General features: G+C 47.2%; 2 protein-coding genes across 3 annotated transcripts in view; one reads left to right on the top strand and one right to left on the bottom strand.

Annotated features, from left to right (window-relative positions):
- MEA1 (male-enhanced antigen 1) overlaps window positions 1–20,916 on the bottom strand; it is a 323,822-nt gene that overhangs the window by 161,075 nt on the left and 141,831 nt on the right. The gene's annotated exons all lie outside the window — the stretch shown is intronic.
- On the top strand, window positions 9,581–20,719 carry SRF (serum response factor). Of its 2 annotated transcripts, none has more exons than XM_069065930.1 (7): window positions 9,581–10,150; window positions 12,608–12,874; window positions 14,285–14,546; window positions 15,699–15,836; window positions 17,161–17,352; window positions 17,530–17,606; window positions 18,241–20,719. In XM_069065930.1, the coding sequence occupies exons 1-7, from the start codon at window positions 9,626–9,628 to the stop codon at window positions 18,337–18,339; spliced, it is 1,560 nt and encodes a 519-aa protein (XP_068922031.1). In that variant the 5' UTR covers window positions 9,581–9,625; the 3' UTR covers window positions 18,340–20,719. The 2 variants fall into 2 exon arrangements, with proteins under 2 accessions (XP_068922031.1, XP_068922032.1); XM_069065931.1 differs by having other exon boundaries at window positions 9,593–10,150; window positions 15,717–15,836.

Genomic DNA, 20,916 nt, shown 5'->3' with positions numbered 1-20,916 from the left:
TAATGTGCACCTGACCTCTGGTGAAACTCTAAATTCACATTAATATTAGAAAGGACCTCCTTGGAATTCCATTAAGTCCTTGACTTTACTGTGTCTCAAAACAGTAATCCTTATAGAACCACAGGATTTCAGAATTGGAAGGAATCTCAGTGGTCTATTAGTCTAACTCACGAACTCAAAAATTCCCTCTTAAAACAGATCCCACAAGTGATCACAGAGCCTTTGTTTAAAGACCTTCAGTGAGAGGAAAACCCATTTTTTTCCTACAGCAGCCCACTCTACTCTTGGATAAATCTACTTGCTAGGAAGTTTTTACAATTGTGGGAGTCAGCTTGTGCTAAGCCTTAGATTAAGGGGATTTACTAACGATTTTTGAACAGAGAAATGAAATGGTCAGACTTGTGTTTTAAGAAGATTATTTTGGCATCTGTATGGATGGGTTGGAGAAAAAGAGAGTGTGGAAGCAGAGCTGGCAAAGGGGGTTTCTGCTTATCCAGGCAAGAGATGGTTGAGGGTCTGAAGTAGCAGTGGTCCTGTGAGTGGATAGGAGTTTTATATATAGTTGGAGGAGGGTGTATAGTCAACAAGATTTCACACATGGTGAAAGGATGACTGATTGGGAGAATGGTGATATCTTCAACAGAAAGGAGGAATTTTTGGAGAATGTTGAGGTGGCAAAGTCATTGCTTTCTATTTCTGAACAGACTTTAAGACAAATTTAAGTTAAAGATAGATATGTTTGAAAGTCATCTGTGTAGAGATGATAATGCAACCCATAGGAGCTTATGAGCTCTTTCCCAAGAGTATAAAGAGAAAAGAGACAGACCCAGGAAAACACCTGTGTTGGGGGGTGGAGTACAAAATGGATGTTTCTGCAAGAGAGACTGAGGAGTGATCCTAGAGATAGAACTAGAATCAGGAGAGAGCCGTGTTATGGGGATGCAGGAGATGGAGAGTGGGTGAGGAAGGTATGTGTTCAGTGTTATCAGTAGCTGTTGAAAAGTCAATATGAAGGCTGAGAAAAGGCTATGCTTTCATATATGATTTGGACTGGATTACTAGTGAAATTCTTTCCACCTCTCATTCTGTAATTGTGTGATTTAGCAGTTCAGAGATCATTGGTAAACTTAAAGAGAGAAGCAGCAGTAAAGTGATGTGGTTAGAAGCCAGATTGCAAGAGATTAAGAAGTGAACAGGTGGGGAGGGATTTGGAGACATCAAATATAGATTTTTTTTTCCAAGAGTTTGGTTGAAAAAGTGTGGAAATAGATAACTTGAGGGGATGGCAGAGTCAAAGGAAAGCATGGGTGATCTAAGTTTATGTAGGCATCAGGGAATGAGCCAGTTGAGACAAGGAAAGATTGAAGATGAGAAAGAGATAGGTCAAGTTCATGGAAAAACCAGAGGTGATGGAGTCCACAGCACTATTTAGTAAGGAGAAAGGCTACCTCCTCCAGGGTGGGAGTATAAGAGAGGATGAGTAAAGAGGGAATTCTTGGTAAATGACAAATTTTAACAAAAAAGTGACAACAATTTGATGAGGAAAAAGTAAGATGGAGAACAGCATGGAGAAACATTTTAGAATAGCACCTGTGGTGGGACAGAGTCAATCAAAGAAGATGAAAAATTTTGTCTTGTAGCCACGATGGCTCAGTTGTGATTAGATAACCCAAATTTGTAGTGCACCCAATCAGTTAGATGGTGTGATTTTCTGTAGCTAAAGTTTTTAAAGTATACAAGTAAAGAACAAGGATGGTAAGAGTGATCCAGGATTGAGGAAACAGCAAGAACAAATGGGTCAGCTAAGGGGAGGAAAAGTGTAGGGGCCAGTATGAAGTCAAACTGGCCAGCTCTAGAGACTTAAGTATAAAGATACCAGGTTGAGGAATTTGTGTTTCATATTCAAGGCAATGGAATTTATAGAGAATGATTCATTTTCATATTCCCTGCAGTGGGTAATAACTGACATTTATATAAGATTTCAAGGTTTACAGAGTGCTTTTCCATACCATACGTTATGCTCTCTCAGTGTTTGCTAAGAGGATGGTTTGACTTGGCAGCAAGTTAATTGTCTTCAAAAATGTAAAGGGCTGCTCTGTGGAGAGGGATTAAATTCATCCTGCTTAACCCCAGAGGACAAAACTAAGCTCCAGTGATGGGAAGTTTCAGAGACAGATTTAGACTTGGTGTCAGGGAAAGTTTCTTTATAATTGGAATTTTCTAAAGTGGAATGGGCTACTCTGGGAAGTGATAGGTTCCCTTTCATTGGAGGACTCATGGTGAAGATTAAATGATGGCCAGTTTGTTGCAGTTGGACGAGATTCTTAGGGAATCTGTTGGATGATAGAGATGGTTTCCAAGAGCCCTTCCACTTCTGAAACTGATTCGTTGAACTTTGATGAGCCGGGAGTATGGTGTGATGGGAAGCACTAACTACTACTAGTCAGGAAACCTAGAGGTACTAGTTATGTACCACCTCAACTTCCTCTCCTTACTATAATATCATCCCACAAAGCAGTGTGGGATGATGGAAAGACACATTCCTCAACCTTACCAGCCAGGCAGTCAGCAAGTATTTAAGCAGGCTTGCTCCTTGATAGAACGTAAGTCAAGCCTCTTAAGGACAAAAATGATTTTGTTTTTGTCTTTTTATGTCCAGTGCCTAGAACATAATAATAAGTGTTTCATAAAAAATGCTTATTGATTTGCTTATCATGTTACAGCTCCATACAGGGTATGGAATGGGTAGGCTTGCTTTTGGGGGGGAGGAGGGAGGGATAAAAACCTGTCTGGATTTTGGAGTCCAGGGACCACCTATTTTTTTATTACCTGCCAAAGCAAGTTTTTGGAAGTCTTCTCATCCATAAAATGAAAGGGTTGGACATTGGACATACATAAGAGTGGAAGAAATCAGACTGGCAATCAACTTGGGTTCAGATGCCCTCAGTGACACTGCCTGTGTGACCCTGGTCAAGTCATATTTCAACCTTCCCAGGCCCCACCTTCCTTATCTGTGAAGTAAGGGGTTAAACTAGAGTTTCTGAGGCCCCTTTGGAGAACTTTGGGATCCTCAAAGCAAATGATCTCAAAGGACTTAAAAAAACAATTGCTTTATCTCTTCTTTTGGGAATATGCAAGACTTTGATAATATTGTGCTATGATTTCTGCGCCCCCCCCCCAAAAAAAAAGGGAATTTGCATTCAATTTCCCTAGGAAAGGAATGTAATCTCTTTCTAGGTGGGGGATTGTAGGACAGTTGAATGGCATGACTGGTCCTTAACCTGGCTCACCTTCTGAACCAGTTATGAATGTGAAGCAGTGGAAGGAAATTCACAATACACTTAGTCAACCTTACTAACATTTAATGGCTGGGAATAATACTAGTCACTTAACCTGAGTTTATTTCTCCCTGAATAATACAAATCACCAAAGCAACTTTACAGGGAGTGTGGTGAGGAAAGTATTTTGGGTAAATGATTATTAGTATGAAGGAGTTCATGGAGGTTAGAACAGTTAAGAGTTCTGATGTGGGAAATAAAATGAGCTCATTTGAGAGCACAAGGTATTAACAGTGGAAAAGAAGGCTGGAAACAAATGTTCTGCATTCACATCCTTGTTCTGTGACCTTGGACAAATCATTCGACCTCCTAGACCTCAGCTTCCTCATTTGTAAAATGGATTTGTTTTCAGGGTGGTAATGACTAGATAGAAGACTTCTGAGGTTCCATCCAGCAGCAGTGATCCTTCCCAGCAGTCACACACTTGTATATTATATCATATATAATCATGGACTCAGAGCTGACCTGAGAAGACTGGACAGGCCACATTGGTCTTAAAGTGTCTTCCCTTCTGTCATCATCTCCTGACATGATTCCAAAACCAGGCTCTTTTCCTAATGGACTTCTCTAAAGGATAATCCAGAGTTCCAAGATCCATTGTAGATTGGTGCACCCTAGTCGTCAGTCAGGAAGCATTTATTAAATAAGCTCTAATGTGCCAAATACCAGCTATATAATTAAGCACTGGGGACACAAGAAAAGTGAAAACAACCCCTTGCCCTCAAGGAGCTTATAGTCTAATATTAGAGACAATAATTTGAATAGGTACATATGAAATGCTTAGAGGGAAAAGCAATACCTCTATTTTCTAACACACTCTCATGAAAGGAAAAATAAGTGAACCTCTTTAGCCTTGAGTGTGAAGAGTAGGAAGGGAAAGTTTGGCAGATGGAGGAAGAAAAAGTGAATGGCAAAAAGATGTGAGAGAGAAGAGAGAATTCATGCTGCTTCATGGGTGGAGGCTGATGGTAGGAAGAGCCCCTATAATTGTGGCCCCTTTTCCAACTATGTTCATTTGTGGACTTCATAGTAATCCACACTTGAAGGTGATATCCCTGCAGCCTTGCCTTTTTTCCCCAGTTTACAAGGGTGCTAATCTCCTCTTTCTGCAATTTTGGCCCCCATTCTTGTTTCCCCTGGCACGTTCTGGCTTTTGTTTCCATAGGATATATTGGGGGGGGGATTCGGGGTTTTTTCCCCCAGTGTTAGGAATAGATTTGTATCCTTTCACCCTCTCCATTTTCTTGTGTGCGGTTTCCAGGAACCTACTGCATTGCATTTCTGACATTTTCTCACATTGAATATCTACAGCCTGGGACTGAAGATGGTAACAAAGCCACCGAATCCACTTGAATGATCTTGAATGAAATTTTGAGTAGTTTGCTCTCTTAGCCTGTTTTCTCATCTGTAAAATAAAGAGTTGGAACTAAATCCCAGCATCACAGATTTTCAGTTAGACAGTACCTTGGTGGCTCTCTAGTCCAGCCCATACATGGAAAAGAATTCCCTTCCACAATGTACCCATTGAGTGGTCATCCAGCCTTTGCAGATTTCAAGTGAGAGAGGGAATCCATTCTAAACCACACCCCACTCCCAAGCCGTAATGCAGCCATTCTGCTTTGGTTATATTGCTGGACTTTTTAGGAGACGTTTTACATCAAACTTTTTTGCCTCAGAGCAACAGAGATGTCAAATGTCAGTCTTGCTTTTTTTTTTTTTTTAACAAGACAGGTATTCTTTGAAGACAGCTATTATCATTGTCTTTGAGTTGTGTTTTCTTTTTCCTGAAGACCATGGGACTTTCCATTTGACTTGCTGCTGAAACCTTCCATATGTGTTATCTCCACCATCAGAATGTGAGCTCTTCAAGAATAGGGACTGTCTTTTCTGTTTGTATGTTTGCACATAATAGAGGCTTTCATTTATTTGTTAGTTTATATAAGTGTTTCTCATATCTGACTAAACATCTCTTAGCTAGAGTTCCTTCATCTTCAATATTACATGATCTCTGAGGGCTGCATCACCCATCCTGCTTGCCCTCTTCTGAACACACTTCAGTTTACCAATATTCTTCTTAAATAGAGTAGAGTACATAATACCCAGAGCTGAATATACTCCAGATGTGGTCTGCATAGGCATAGTAAAGTGGAACAGACTTTAAGGTTCTTATTCCCCAAACGCCAAGATTGCATAAGCCTTCTTAGTGGGCTGGCTGGCACATTCTCTCTCGCTCTCGTTCTCCCTCTCTCACACTCTCTTGTTCTTGTTCTTTCTCACTTTCCCTCCTTCCTATCCTTTCTCCTTTCTTCCTCCTTCTCCTCCTTTCACCTGTCTCCCCAAAAATCCAAATGGAAAGATCCCTGTAGATTAGGACTTCCTAAATGGGAGTCCATGGATTCAGGTCCATTCTTTATTTCAATGAAATTTGATTTCCCTTGTAATCTTCTGTATTATACTTTATGCATTTAAAACCATTCTTCTGAGAAGGGATCCATAGGCTTTGCCAGACTCATAATGAAGTCCCCTAAATGTCTGCAGAGGAATACTGTACTAATGCTTCAAGCATGGAAAGACAGTTGCCTCCTAAATGAAATTCAAAACCGCTCCAGTTCAAGCCTCCAAAAGTTCACATAGGAAAAAAGAAATGGGCAAATAATTGCTCATAAAACTTATATGCCATATGCATGCTATAAGGTTTTCCAAGTGCTTTTTGTCAAGCCCGGGACAGCCATTTTGCCCATTATCTTGGACATTGCTTGATTGGACCCACTGGACTGGGCCTAACTGAAAAATCTCAGGGGGCGGGGGGTGGGGTGGATTGTGCAGTTCTTTTAAGCTGTTGAAGCAAAAACTGTAAAAAAAAAACCTAAGATAAAAATTCATCCCTTAAACACAAATTCTTATATATATATATATATACACACACACATACACACACACACACACCACAATATACCAGAATTCTTTTAAATAATCAAAAATGGGCAGTAAAGAGATGTAGGAATAGGCATAAATAAGCTTACAAGCATACTTACTCTCAGTGCTTCTTATTGAAAAAAGTAGCATAAGTCAAATTAAATGAACCAGCAGGCAAGTGAAGTGTAACAACAAATTTAGATAGTCCTTACAAATGATCCAGGGGAAGGCCACTAGCTCACTTAGTGGACTCCCTGTGGAGAATTTATAGGACAACATGGAAAAGAGTGCTGCATGAGATCTCATTTTGGGTCAGTGGAAAGGTCACTGGATTTAGACTCAACCTGGATTCGGATTCTGGGGCTGCTTCTTAATGGTTCAGACAAACACTTTTCCCTGCTCTAAGTTTCCTCATCTATAAAATAATGGAATTGGACTAAAGTCTAAATCTGGAACTTAGATTTAAGTTCTGTGACTCTTTGTAGGTATTAAATCCTGTGTTTTCAAAGCACTCTAGGAAAGGAAAAAAAGAAAAAAAAAACCTTGTGGTCACTATGCCACTACTTCAGAGAAGTGTTTAACCACATACTATCTCAGGGATATGAGAAGCTCCAGGGAAGGAATGTGAGGGCCCCACTAGTTCTTGTTATCTACTCCAGAGAAGCTGAAGTGAAATTTGGCCATGATTAAGACAGACACACACACACACACCAACACCATAGTATAGTGTAATGAAAGAGCACTAAATGCAGGTATCCAAGAACCTCGGTTCAAATTTTACCATGATATATCTTTTGTAACCACCTTGGTTAGTCATTAACACCTCTGGGCCTCATTTCATCATCTCTAAAATGGGAGAGGGGAAGATGGAGATCAGATGGCCTCTGAGGCTCCTTCTAGCTAGTTCTGTGATCCTGTGGAGATAACCCCATGCGACAGGTCCTGTTGCTGTCTGTTGGAAAACCTCACTGTAACTAAGAGGAGGAAAAGAAGGTTGAAAAGGGAAGTGTCACATTCTTTCATTTCCTAGGTTAAAGCTGAGTATCCCAAGTATGACCTTAGTCTAGAAAAAGGGTTAAAACATCAGACATATGTGGGTAATAACTTATGTGTATACAAGCTTTAAAGAACCCTATTATTGAGGGAAAATTGTAAAATACCAAACACATAATATTCTATATGTGAAAAGATCTGTGATTTCATCAGCAGATAAACTTGCTTTATTATCCCTGTATTATAAATCAGGAAGCTGGTATTCAGTGACTTAAAGTTTTCTGAATCTTAAATCCAGGGCTCTTTCCACAGTTACTGAATTGAGTGAGAGAATTGAGATGCAGTTGGAGGAAGGCCTAGGATTGTGGCTTGGGCCAGACATGAGCAACATTTGGCTTTCCTGTTCCCAAAGTCATAAAAAGTCCCCCTTATTCTTAAATACACCCTTATGGATGTCTCCTCTTACCAAGGTAACTTTCATGTGCAAAAGTTGAGCAGAAATCTTGCCCTGGCTTCAAGAAACTTCCTAGGATTTTTATCTAATAAGTTAAGTCATAGTTTGAGACTGCTGATGAAATCACAGATCTTTTCATGTATCATAGAATATTATGTGTTTGTATTTTACATTTTCTCTAAAATACCTGGTGACTCAAGCTTGGGAAGGGATACAGGGATTATTAATTTTTGCATTAGTATGGTGGGACTTGATAAACAAGTCCATGTACATCTGTCAGTCAACAGTATTCATTGCTAGGTGCTAGAGATATAAATAACAGTGAATGAAACAATCCTCCTTCCATCAGTGTCCACTGGAATATAGCACTGAACTTTTCAGAAGAAGATGTGGATTTGAATGTTTATTGTCTTTGTTCCTTTAATTGACACTTAACCAGCCACTTCCTATCATGGGCCTTCACTATCCTCTCTAAAAGGGGGGAGAGGGAGGGAGCCCAAGGGCTCTAAGTGATCTCCAAAGTCTCTTAGTTCTAACCTCTATAGATCCCATTTTTCTTAGTTTTCATTTTTCCTATGAAAAGAGTAGAAAGGTGATCACAATACTGACTTTTTTATTCTCCCCCATATTTTGGTTCTTGCCTTTATCCTACTATTTGCCACACATGATTCTTAAGTGGAAGCTGTGGTTTCAAACCATCAAACTTCCCTCCCCCCAAAAAGAAAAAAAAATGCGAGTCAGATCTCAAGACACTAGCTGTGTGACAGGGCAAGCTACTGCAACCTCAGTGCCTCAGTGTTCTCATTTGCAAAATGAAAGGGCTGGACCTTAGGACCTCTTCGGTTCTTTTATAGATCTAAATAATCAGGAGTTCCTCTTCCTCTTCCTTACCCACAAGGTGGAAGATGATGAAGACCAAGAAGCTGACCCTTTAAATTGTAGCCCTAATTAACAGGGAGACTGGGGAGGAATGGTTGAGGTCTGGGTATTCGGGGTCAAGGCCAGCGCACAGGCCCCCTTCTGTTCTCCCACCACCACCGCCTCCGGAATGCTTCTTTCCATGGTTCCTCTTTAAGTAACCCTGGCCCCTTGCTCAGCCTTTTCACCGATCCATCCCGTCGTGCCCCTTCTGGATTGCAATTTCCTTTCCTCCACTCCCCGGGATAGGCGCTCTAACCCGCTTCATCTCCGGGGTTCCCTCCGCCCCTTCCACCCCATCCTTGGGTTCTGTCAACCCCCAACGTCCGGAGGGGGGCGGAGACCATCCTCGCTCCAATCTCCTGTCTCTTTAAGAGACGCCTGAGCCTCCAGACTCCGCGCCTCGGCCAGACGCTAGAATGACAGCAGCGGGTCTGGTATGCCAATGCAAATGAACAGCCCCCCCCCCAAGGTGGGCCAATGGGAGACGGAGGTGCCGGAACCGCCGACCAATAGGGCGGGGGCGCTGGGGCTCACCATATAAGGAGCGGCCTCGCCATAAAAGGAAACATTGTATCTCTTTATATGGGGGGAAGGGTCGGGGGATCCCTCCGCCGACAACGCGTGGTCCCGGCCCCCTTCGCCCGCCTGCCGCCGCCGCCGCCGCTGCCGCCAGCAGCTGCTGCCTCAGCCCCAGCCCCCGGGGGCACGTTGACGGCCGCGGGGCGCGCCGCCCGAGCTCTCGGACAGGGGGCGCTGCACGCGGCCTGGGGGCAACCCGGGCCACCGGGGCAGAAGCGTGAGGGCCCGGAGCGGGCCGTGCAAGGGGCCCCGGGCTCGCGGCGGCGGCGGCGGCAGGAGCAGGAGCAGCAGCTCCCAGCATCAGCAAGAGCCGAGTCGGGGCGGGGAGCGGAGGCCGATGGCGGCGGCGGCAGCAGCAGCAGCAGCCCCGGCCCCGCGCTGATTACCCGCCCGTCCGGAGGCCAGCCCGCCCGTACTGAGCGCCATGTTACCGAGCCAGGCTGGGGCCGCGGCGGCGCTGGGCCGGGGCTCGGCCCTGGGGGGCGGCCTGGTCCGGGCCCCGACGGGGCGGCCGGGCAGCGGGACTCGCGGGGCTAACGGGGGCCGCGGCCCTGGGAACGGCGCGGGGCTGGGGCCCGGCCGCCTGGAGCGGGAGGCGGCGGCGGCGGCAGCGGCGGCGGCGGCGGCGGCAGCGGCCACGGGGACCCTGTACAGCGGCAGCGAGGGCGACTCCGAGTCCGGCGATGAGGAGGAGCTGGGCGCCGAGCGGCGTGGCCTCAAGCGCGGCCTGAGCGACATGGAACTCGGCGTGGTGGTCGGAGGGTCCGAGGCAGCGGCGGCCGTGGCGGCGGCGGCGGCCGGGGGCTACGGCCCCGTTAGCGGCGCCGTGAGCGGGGCCAAGCCGGGCAAGAAGACCCGCGGCCGCGTGAAGATCAAGATGGAGTTCATCGACAACAAGCTGCGGCGCTACACGACCTTCAGCAAGAGGAAGACGGGCATCATGAAGAAGGTAACGACGCGGGCGGTCCGACCGGACGACCCGGCACGGACCCGGCGACTGGGGAAAGAAACGGGGCGGGGGCGCTGTCCAGTAGGAGGAGGAGGACCCAGGTGATGAATGGAAGGTGGTGCAGGAGCCCGGTGTGAGACCCGGGCTGGGGGATCAGGGAGACCCCGCTGGGGAGGGCAAGGAACAGGTCAGAGGAGGAAGAAGGTACCCCACGCCTGAGACAGACCAGGAGTATGGAAGTGGGAGGCAGTGAGTAATAAAGGGGGAGGGAGGAGGAATCGTGGGCCATGGAGATGTTTGGGATGGAGAGAGAGTGGAGGTAGTAACAGGACAAGTCAGAGGCTGCCAGGAAGGGGTGAGTAACAAGGCTCTGGGCATGGTGGGGTAGGTGTGAGTACAGTGTGCAGGAAAGGCACTAAACATCAAGAAGGAAGGAGGTGGAAAGGTGGGTGTGTGAAAATGGAGAGGATAGGGGCAACAATGGTCCACTTACCGGGTAGTCAGAATGAGATGGGCAGCCCCAAGGATGGGGGAAGGTACCTAAGGCCCCCCTGAGCTCTTGAGGACATGGACTGAGTCTCACAGAAATGGAGGGGGGAGGTAGGAAAATGGATGTCTAGAGGTGTAGCTAACCAGATCTATAGCTGTCTATAGAACTGCACTTCTAATGCTATAGCTATAACGTAGAGATAGCTGTATAGATAGATCTGTACCCATGTATAGCTATGGAGAGCTCTCTATATAGGTATACATAGATATAAAGGTAGATCTATATATTTGGATATATCTAGATATCTGTTGATACAGATCTATATTTTGTGGCAGTAGCGACTAGGATGACAATGAGCTCTGGTAAGTATGAGGGCTGACACAAAACAGATAAATGAGCATTTTAAGGGAAGTAGAGGAGAAGCATGGGGGGGAGGGGAGAGGAAACCCCCTAGACCTTAAGAAGAAAGGAGTGTAGTTTTCCAGAGAAAGTGGGAATGTGCATAGGGGTTTTGAGGGAAAGTTCAGTAATGGATAGTACTGTACCTGCACACCGAAATCCCAGTTCCATTAGACAGTTTTACTCTCTATTGTGGAAGAGGCCTGAGTTTCCTAAGCTCTCCAGCATGGTAAAAGGGGGTGGGAAGAGGAGGAGTCTAAATTGTTAATTGAGATTGAGGGGATTGCTTTCCGGTTAGAGAGGAATAGGTGCTTGGAGAACAAGATGTCAGAGCCTTGGGAGTGCTATCCTTGTATCTGCCCAATGTAGAAACTAGCATTATTCTATTGGTCTTGGAGAGCTTGGGGGGGTAGGTGGGGGGTTGCCTGCCCCTCAATAATGTGGAAGGTCTGATCTAGAATATAGCTGTGGAGCTGGCTTCTCTACAGACTCCAATCCTTGACCCAAGCAAAGTGATCAATAAGGGTGACCCTCTAAACAAAGTCACAATACTCACCTCTGTGACCAAACTATAGGTGCATGGAAACAGACTTTTAAGTTGTGAAAGGTTCCTGAATCGAGAGAAAGATTTTGTGGTTGGTGCGCTCAGGGTCCTGATGGTGAGGATAAAGCAGAGCACTGGTGAAAGAGGCAGCTTGGTGTTCAGTAGACAGACAGAGTACCAGACAGGGAGTCCAGAAACCCAGATTATAGTCCTAATTCTTTCACGAAATGGTTGGATGACCACTACAGGCAAATCACTTCCTCTCTCTGGGCCCTGAAATTCTTCCTCTCCAAAATGAGGGAGTGGGACTACATTAGATTATTTCCAAGATCTCTTTCAGCTCTGGGCATTCTTTATATTGATATTAACCCTAAAAAAAAAAAAAACAAACGAGGATTAAAGAGCTAAAGGAAAGGTGATGGCATTAAAAGTTCTGCCAAGGGTGAGAAAGGGCATGTGACCTAGCATGGATCCCAGGATGGCTCATGTTGGACAGGAAGGTGACTTCAGCTGATTGTGGAAATCCCAGACACATGTTTCTTCCTAGTGCCCTGCTTGCCTTTCAAAACGGTGGGGACTTAGAAGGTGGGGGGGAGGAGAGAGAGAGAGAGAGTGTGTGTGTGTGTGTGTGTGTGTGTGTGTGTGTGTGTGTGTTATATGAATGTGTCCTAAGCTTTCTAGCAGCTGTGCTTGAGCCTTGATTCTGCCCAAATGGATAAGAGAACAGCTGAACTGGGCTCCTCCTTCTCCCCCGTAGTTGACTATAGGGTCATCAAGAGGGACCTGGAAGCTATAACTAGCTAGGGGAATGCTCCTATTGCCCAGAGGATGATTGGGGGGTACTTAAGTATCATGGAGCATGGTCTATATGTTTTAAATGTGCTGTCTTCCCAGCTCAACTTCTAGTGGTCTAAGAAACTGTACCTCAGAGGAACATGGGGTTAAGAGGTTTTTAAGGGTCTCATAGGGGTGTTTCCCTCCCCCCCCTTTTTCTGACCCACTCACTTCTTCCTCTCACTTCCAGGCCTATGAGCTATCTACACTGACAGGAACACAGGTATTGCTACTTGTGGCCAGTGAAACGGGACATGTATACACCTTTGCCACTCGAAAACTGCAGCCCATGATCACCAGCGAGACTGGCAAGGCACTGATCCAGACTTGCCTCAACTCGCCAGACTCACCACCACGCTCAGACCCCACCACAGACCAGCGAATGAGTGCCACAGGTTTTGAAGAGACAGACCTCACCTACCAGGTGTCTGAGTCTGACAGCAGTGGTGAGACCAAGGTGTGACATGTTGGGGTACCTCTTGGAGGGGAGAGGGAGGGAAGGAAAAAAAGACATCATAATGTAAGGAGGGGCTGGGCCAGTGCTCCCCCCAGCCTGAAGGACAGGTGCCCAATTCCCACCATCTGAGCTGGAGCCCAGCCCCCCTGATAAGCGGGTGGCCTCCGTGCCCATATAAGGCATGCTCCGGCTCCACACGAGCCTCCTCCCGCCCACCCGGCTGCCTGCCTGGCAGGGGCCCTTGCATTCCTCCAGCCAGCTGTCTCCCCACTGGGGGTGGGGGTGTAGCTGAATCTTGCCTGACTGTGTGGGTTAGGAGGCCAGCCTACACAGGTCCCAGGACAATCCTGGGAACCCAGCATACCTCATGCCTGGCTGGCTTAGCAGGAGACTGACTACCTATCCAGCCTGCCCTGCCAAGCATGTCCCCAAGCATGGTGGGGTGGGGCCATTCACTGGCCACTCTCTGGGTCACCCCCTGTCCCGCCCTTCCCTCTTTCTTTTTCCCTCCCTTCCCCCCATTTGGGGGAATGGGCTGGGCTAAGTTCTTCCCTTAGTCATCAGCAGCTCCGCCCTCTTGTGGTCTTCAGCCAAGCCCTCCAGCTCTCTTAGCAACACCTCCACCAATCCAGGCAGCTACATACAGCCTGGTCTCTAGTCCATCCTACAGATAGATCTTGGGACTTGTCTGTTGTCACTTCCACCTCTTGAGATCTGGACAGTCAGGATCCCTTTCTCCTCCTCCTCTTCCTCCTGCCCCTCTACTGCAAGCCCTTGTACTCCCCTGAGGATAGAAGGAACTGGCATACTCTATCTGTACCTACAGTTGGGTTTTTTCCTCCAGCACATGTGTGTTGGAAGTGGCTGGCAGGAAGGTCAGGGATTATTTTGGTGGAAGGGGAAACAGGCACTCAGATTGAACTGCCCTTTCCTCACTGTCCCTGCCAGTGGGACCTTTGGTATTTCTTTGAAGTAGGACTCCTCCTGGGGACAGGGGTGGGGTGGGGTACTGGCATCTCTTTTTGCCTCACTTTCCTCATCTATAAAATGGGGATAATAATAGCACCTATGTCTCCTGAGGTGGTTGTAAGGATCAAATGAAATAATACTTGTAAAAGGCTTTGCAAACCTTAAAGTTCTGTATAAATGCTAGCTATTATTTTTATCATTCAGACCTTTGTTTTAGAATTTTGCAACTTTAGAACTTGAAGGGACCTTAGAGGATTACTAGTTTAAACTCATTTTATGGATAGGCCTACTGAGGTCCAAAGCAATTGTCCTTTTTAACTAAGCATTGCTGCTTGGGGACGTAACAATCTGGGATATTGGGGGGTCATGTTTCAGTGACAGGTCATGATGGGTAGGATCATCTGATCTAGGCTCACAGCCCCATCCTTGCCCTGGCTGTAGGATACGCTGAAGCCAGCGTTTACAGTCACCAACCTGCCGGGTACAACTTCTACCATCCAGACGGCGCCTAGCACCTCTACCACGATGCAAGTCAGCAGCGGCCCCTCCTTCCCAATCACCAACTACCTGGCGCCCGTCTCTGCTAGCGTCAGCCCCAGTGCCGTCAGCAGTGCCAATGGGACTGTACTGAAGAGTACAGGCAGTGGCCCTGTCTCCTCCGGAGGCCTCATGCAGCTGCCCACCAGCTTCACCCTCATGCCTGGTGAGTGTTGAGAGGGGCAGAAATGATGAGTTTTTCCCACTTCCCGCTTTATGCTTGGTGCCCTGAAGAGCAAGCCAGCCCTGGGAGTAAGGTTGGCACAAGGAGACTTTTTCACAATAGGAAGTGAGAAGGGGGCAAATAGAAGCAAGGGCCAGGCCTGACCAAAACCTCTCACATCCCATTGGCAGACACTCCCCTTTGTGCTGGGACCCCTACCTTCTCACTCAGTGAGTTACAGCCTCACTCACTTGCCTTGTCTAGTCAGCCAAGCCGTGCTGCAGCAGGGACAGACGGCAGTCTCCTTCCCCACCCGTGCTGATAGGCAGAGCATATATCCTTGACAAGTTAGCTTTGTACTGGATGGGGGCCTCTGGCAGTGTGGAGAGCTGCTCAGGCAGGGCTGAAGAGTGTGAAAAGACAAGGCTTCCTGGGGGGGCTAGAAGCAGGGCAGAAGCCTTGGGGGATAAGAGTCCAAACTGCTCCAAACGGAGCCTCTTGTGGTTAGTACTACTTCCAGTTCACCAATTACTAAGTGCCTACTGGATGAAGAACTCTGTACAAGGTGCTGGGGAAATGTAGATCAAGAAGGAATAAGTAGATAAGATGTGGCTTCTGCCCTTAGGGAGCTTTTACAGTCTGCTGGGGGCATAGGAAATCCACCCAGATAATTATACAAATTAGTCATGACAGCTATAGTAGAAAAGTACACAGTGAGAAAGGGCTGTTGAGGTCTGGGGGAAAAGGTAGAGTTACCAGTAAGGGATCAGAGGGGAGGAAAGGGGATGTTATAAGTATAGGGAGCACTGTGAGCAAAGCACCAAGGAGAGAAGCAGGGAACAGCAGATGTCCTATCTCACTGTGTTGAGATGTAGTGTGCTGAAGATCCAGGTATTATCTGATTACAAAAGGCTTTGAATGCCAAGCTACAGAGTTGATTTAAGCTTTCCTTGCTGGGGTGTCTGTTTCTGAGCAGAAGAGGGTGTGTGTGTCTGTGTGTGTGTATACCACCAAGAAGGCAGTGCTAGATCCAAGGGTAAGGGGGAAAACAAAAGATGTGGAAGGAAGTATATGTCAGACCCCAGAAAGCGGGTGTGCTTTGGGAGTCCAGTGGTGGCTAGGGGTTGCTTCCTAGCTGGGATAAACCATGAGTAGGGTCTCTGTTTCTGGCAGGTGGGGCAGTGGCCCAGCAGGTTCCAGTCCAGGCCATTCAAGTTCACCAGGCCCCTCAACAAACGTCTCCCTCTAGTGACAGCAGCACAGACCTCACGCAAACCTCCTCCAGTGGGACAGGTATGTTTCAAAACCCTGCTGCCCTGCCCCCTTCTCCCCAGGAATAGAGATGGGGCCCTGATAGAGCCTTTGCTTATGGGTAGTTCTTGTGACTTTATCCTTACAACTGACGTCTGTGGTGGGGAAAGTGGGCTGTCTGTTCTTCCTTTTGTAAGGGGACAAGACAAGGATGAAGAAGGTTTTGAAACTTCTTCTCATTTAACGTTGGAGCAGACTAGACCTAGACTAGTTTTTAGGGAGGAAAAATCATAGAACAGTATGGAACAGCAAAGGACAAGTAGTTGAGTCCTCTCATTTTAGAGGAGGAAAACAAGGAGAGGGAGGGGGAGTGCTTGCATGACATCGTATAGTAGTTGGTTAACAGTGTCCATCCCTATATGGCACTAGGGCCTGCATTCCCTGAAGGGCTTCTTTTCAGTTGAACCCCTGTGTATGGAGCACTTGCATATGCTCTTCCAAGACTGTTCCCATGGGGAAGGAGATAATGAAGCTAAAGAAGGCGGCACGTTCCTGCTTTCAAGAACTTATGATCTAGTCAGGAAATGAGACGTGCACAGACGTTCAAAGCCTAGTCTGTAAGGCACATACAGAATCCTCTAAGACGTGGCTTGTGGTTGGGTCAGGGCATGATCAAGAAGCATTGCAAGCATACAGCTGGGCCTTGAAGGCTACATAGAATTTCAGCTAGCAGTTGATGGGAAGGAAGGCTTTTTGTGCATGCTTCTAATTACTTCAAGGAGTAACATGAAGTTCTTAAGATGAAACGTATTATAATTCTCCTTGATTTAAAAGATAAGTTCAACAGCTGCATATTTAGGGGGTGGGGATTGAGGACAAACAGTATGGCCTTCTAACTCCAAGGGGTTTATTGAGATTCTTCATTGTATAGAATCAGTTTAAACAGGTGTGGCTCCTACTCGGGGGAATGGGGGTGGTTCATAGTCTTAAAACAGGCCCATGAGCAGATGGCTGAATAACAAACTTGAAAATGGTGATAAAATTTGTGTTGATTATTTTAGAATTTAAAATATACTTTCTGGATAAGATTTAAGTATTGATGTTGCACTTGGGTAGAGAATAGTCATGAGAAGAGGAGGCTGGTGAAGGCGTTATTAAGTTGGATAGAGGTGGTGCTTGTCTCTGAATTTTCAGGGTGGGTATGTCTGTCCTCTTCTTCCTCTTCCAACTCCACAGTTGGAGGGCCCTTACTGACTGGGAGTGTGTATGGAGATAGATTGGAGGAGTTTGGGGGGCAAATGGGGTAGAGTCAGACTGCCTTTTCTTAGCCAGATTCCTATGACACTTAATTGTCTGTGCTCACCAGTGACACTGCCCGCCACCATTATGACTTCATCAGTGCCCACTACAGTGGGTGGTCACATGATGTACCCCAGCTCCCACGCAGTGATGTACGCCCCCACCCCAGGGCTGGCTGATGGCAGCCTCACCGTGCTCAACGCCTTCTCCCAGGCACCTTCCGCCATGCAGGTTTCCCACGGACAGGTCCAGGAGCAAGGTGAGTTGTGTTATGGGGGAGGAAGAAAAGAGTGAGCATAAGGGTCTTCCCCAATTCCCTGAAAGGTGGTACTGACCACAGACACCGGGTGGCTTACTCAGTTCATGAACTGTTGCCCTGCCTCAGAGGCTTGTACATTAAGACCTTTGACCTCAACCCTATGGTTTTCTGGTATAGGTGGAGTCCCCCAGGTATTCCTGACTGCGCCCTCAGGAACCGTGCAAATCCCAGTGTCTGCCGTCCAGCTTCATCAGGTAGGTGGGTGGGCTACCTTTCCCCTGTCCTGCTACATTGTAGTCGTCTTTCACATTTCTTGAACATGTCTCTGTTTCTGTTGGGTTGGGGGGAAGGAAGGGGGTTTTTTGGATCAGACCTGAGAATTCACTGTTGTAGGGAGTTCCCAATGAAGAACCTCCATGTACCAGTTCACATCAGCAGCTACCTTGCATCTAGTATAATCTTAGTGAGTTACTTGGGACTGAGGAGTTAACTGATTTGTCCAGGGTCACCAGTCAGTGTTAGAGGAAGGTGGTCTTCCTGGCTGTATCTCCCACACTGTGCTTCCATTCTCCACTGTCATTACATCAGCCTAGGAGGTAATCTGCATAAGGGTTAAGTACTGTTGACATTTTACACGTGAGGAAATGGTTCAGAAAAGGTGCACAGATATTAAGAGTCAGAACTAGAAATCAAACCCAGGGCTTCTGCCTCTTCAGTCCAAGAACAAAGTTCATATTACTGCCTCCTGCTACCTTGGCATTGGAGCAAGATGAAGGACTTCTCCCAGGGCCTCTTTTGCCTGCTCTGCTCAACAATTTAAAGCATTTACAGTCTGACTCCTCTGAGAACCCTTCACTCCTCTCCTTCCGCTTCCTCCACCTCCTGTAGATGGCAGTGATCGGGCAGCAGGCGGGCAGCAGCAGCAATTTGACAGAACTACAGGTGGTGAACCTGGACGCAACAACGCACAGCACCAAGAGTGAATGAGTAGCCCTGCCAACCCTGGACTGATGGATGGACGGCCTCACTTATTTATTGTTGCCTTTTCACGTTTTCTTTACACACACGTTGACAGGCCGCAGGAGGGAGGCAGGGAGGAGAGAGGGGCGACACAGGACTTCGCCCTCTCACTCCAGCCAAAGAAATGGACTTGCCTGCCCTCCACCCTTTTCTCCCTCTCTCCCATCCTGGTTTCACCTCTCATTTCTGTTTACCGTGGGGCTGCCTTGCTTCCCCCCTCCCCAGCTTGGCTCGATGTTTGCCACGAGTATTAGCTATGCCCAATGGGACCGTGCTCCCTCCTTCCCTCTGTGGGACCTGTGGTCACTAGGGTACTGCATCCTTCTCCTAAGGAAGCAGCTTGGAGGGTCTGCCCTCAGCCTCCTCGCTGTTCATGGGTTAGCACTGTGTCTACCATAGGCTGGGTGAGAGACCACCTTCCCTCAGAGCCAGCTGTGTTGCTGGGGAACCATGTTCCTATCCCCTCTATCCCATTAGCTCCCTAGCAGTTGGGCCTATGCACGGGGCAAATGTCCATGGCCAGTGGGCACACTGCCCCCTGTCCCTTGCCACTGGTGCCACAGTGGCTTCTGGGATGGAGGGAATGGCCTGGATCCCCTTTCATCCCCACTTACCCCCCTGCTGCTTTACTTAAGGTTTAATTTTGAACCTTTTATTTGAGATGAGACAAGTGAAAACAAATCTATAAATATATATTTTTAAAATATTTAACTTTTTTTTATGGCGTTTTTCTCATCCCATCACCATATTTTACCCTCCTCCCCCTTTTCCTCCTCCTTCTCCTCCCACCCTCTTCCCTGGGGAGACACTGTTGGCCTCCCCAGTACTGGTTGGGCTATAGGAGGTAGAGCCATCCTGTGGGCTCTGGAATCCCACCATTGTGGAAAGGTAAAGGATGTTCTGGGATCTTTACAGATCCTGTGTGTAAGCCAGGAACAAGTGGGGAAAGGGCTTCATGGTCCATGCCTCAAAAGAGTGGGAAGGGTTACCACCAGCTCTGGGCCTAGTCTGCCCTTTAGTGTTTAGTGAGACTGTTTCTAAAGAGCAGAGAAGGAAGTTCAGCTATAGGATTAGGGTTTGTGGGGACCTGGTCCAACCCCACTCTGGCAGAGGTCCTGGATTTTGTTTGTGCCATGTGCATGGGGGGTGCAGCCACGAATTCCATCAGGCCCCCAGCTGCCTGGGTCAAGTTGCAGCGAGCAGTGGTGGGGATTGGGGATGGGGTGGTGGGAATTGGAACTGATGAGTAGAGTTGGGAGCAGCTCAAGAGATCGATGCAGTACCGGGGAGCCAGAGAAGGGCAGCTCTCCCACGGAGTGAGCAGCTACTGTAACTTTTTAAAATTAAGACAAAAAGCCTTGAAGAAAATGACTTTATTTTTCTAAGTGTAACCTCAGTATTTATGTATTTCTTACAGGGGCCGTGCCCCACCCCTTTACCCCCCCATTAGGCGGATGTGCAGGGTAGGCCAGCATTAGCAGAGGGTTTTGCACCCAGTGAACCTGCTCTCCTCCATTACCTGTATTCTGAGCATTTGATTTTCCAGAAGAGGGGAATTGCAGTTGGGTTGGGGGTTTTTGTTTAACCCTTTCTTGACTGCTTTCAATTCAGTGAGAAATAACCCTGCCTTGACAGCTTGGTGGTGGGATGCAGAGTCTCTGCTCACAGCCCAGATCTCAAGGGGATTGATTTGCCAACAAAACTCAAGAGCCCTGTAATCTGCTTTCTCCCTGCTGTCTTTCCCAGATCTGGGGTGCTGGAGTGGGAGCCACTATCCTGGGATTTCCCACAAAACTTGGTTGGTGGGGCAGATGGGTAATACGGGATGGGTGTTGCAAGGATGGGTCACGGCTGGTGTCTGGGACTAGGAATGCCTCTCAGAGTCAGGGATTGGGGGAAGTTAGGGACTCAGGTCTGTAATGTGCCCAGCCTCTCTTCTCTGAAATGCAGCCATGTCCTCCTAGGACCCACTTTGCCTATCCTTGGGAAGAGAGCTTTATTCCCATCATCTCCCCAAAGAAGGCAAGATCCAGTGAGATCAGGTTAAGTGCTTATAATGTTTATGTGAGCGCGGCCTTGTAAGAACATGTGTGCTTCAGGGATGAGATGGCATTTCTTGTGTGGTGACCCTTAGCGTTCCCCCTCCTCTGGCGGCTCTGGGTGTGTGAATGTGTGGGTGTGCGTATGTGTGGTGAGTGTGTGGAGCGTGTTTGAGTGTCAGTGGTTTCTACATCCCTGGGATGCTGACCCAGGAATTCATGGACATGATCACAGTCCTATGTACAGAGCTTTCTTTTGTATTAAAAAAAAATACTCTTTCAATAAATGTATCATTTTGTGCACAGAATTTGGGGTCTTGGCTCTTTTTTTTCCTAAGAGGATAGCCACATTCCAGACCTTTCAAATGAGAGGTGCTAGGTACATGGGGTTGGTTCTGTTTTTTTCTTTTAAAAATTATTATCCTTGAAGTGCATCCAGAAAGAAAAAAAGCTTTCCCTCTTTCTTACAAAGGTTTTGTATTACATAGTGTTTAAAATCATGTAT

The sequence above is a fragment of the Petaurus breviceps genome, unplaced genomic scaffold, assembly GCF_028583685.1.
Source record: "Petaurus breviceps papuanus isolate PSGF00001 unplaced genomic scaffold, PetGlider_PUasm1.0 90701, whole genome shotgun sequence".
Classification (NCBI taxonomy): Eukaryota; Metazoa; Chordata; class Mammalia; order Diprotodontia; family Petauridae; genus Petaurus; species Petaurus breviceps.
Note: the sequence above shows the minus strand (reverse complement) of the source record. Positions and strands in the feature narration are given on the sequence as shown.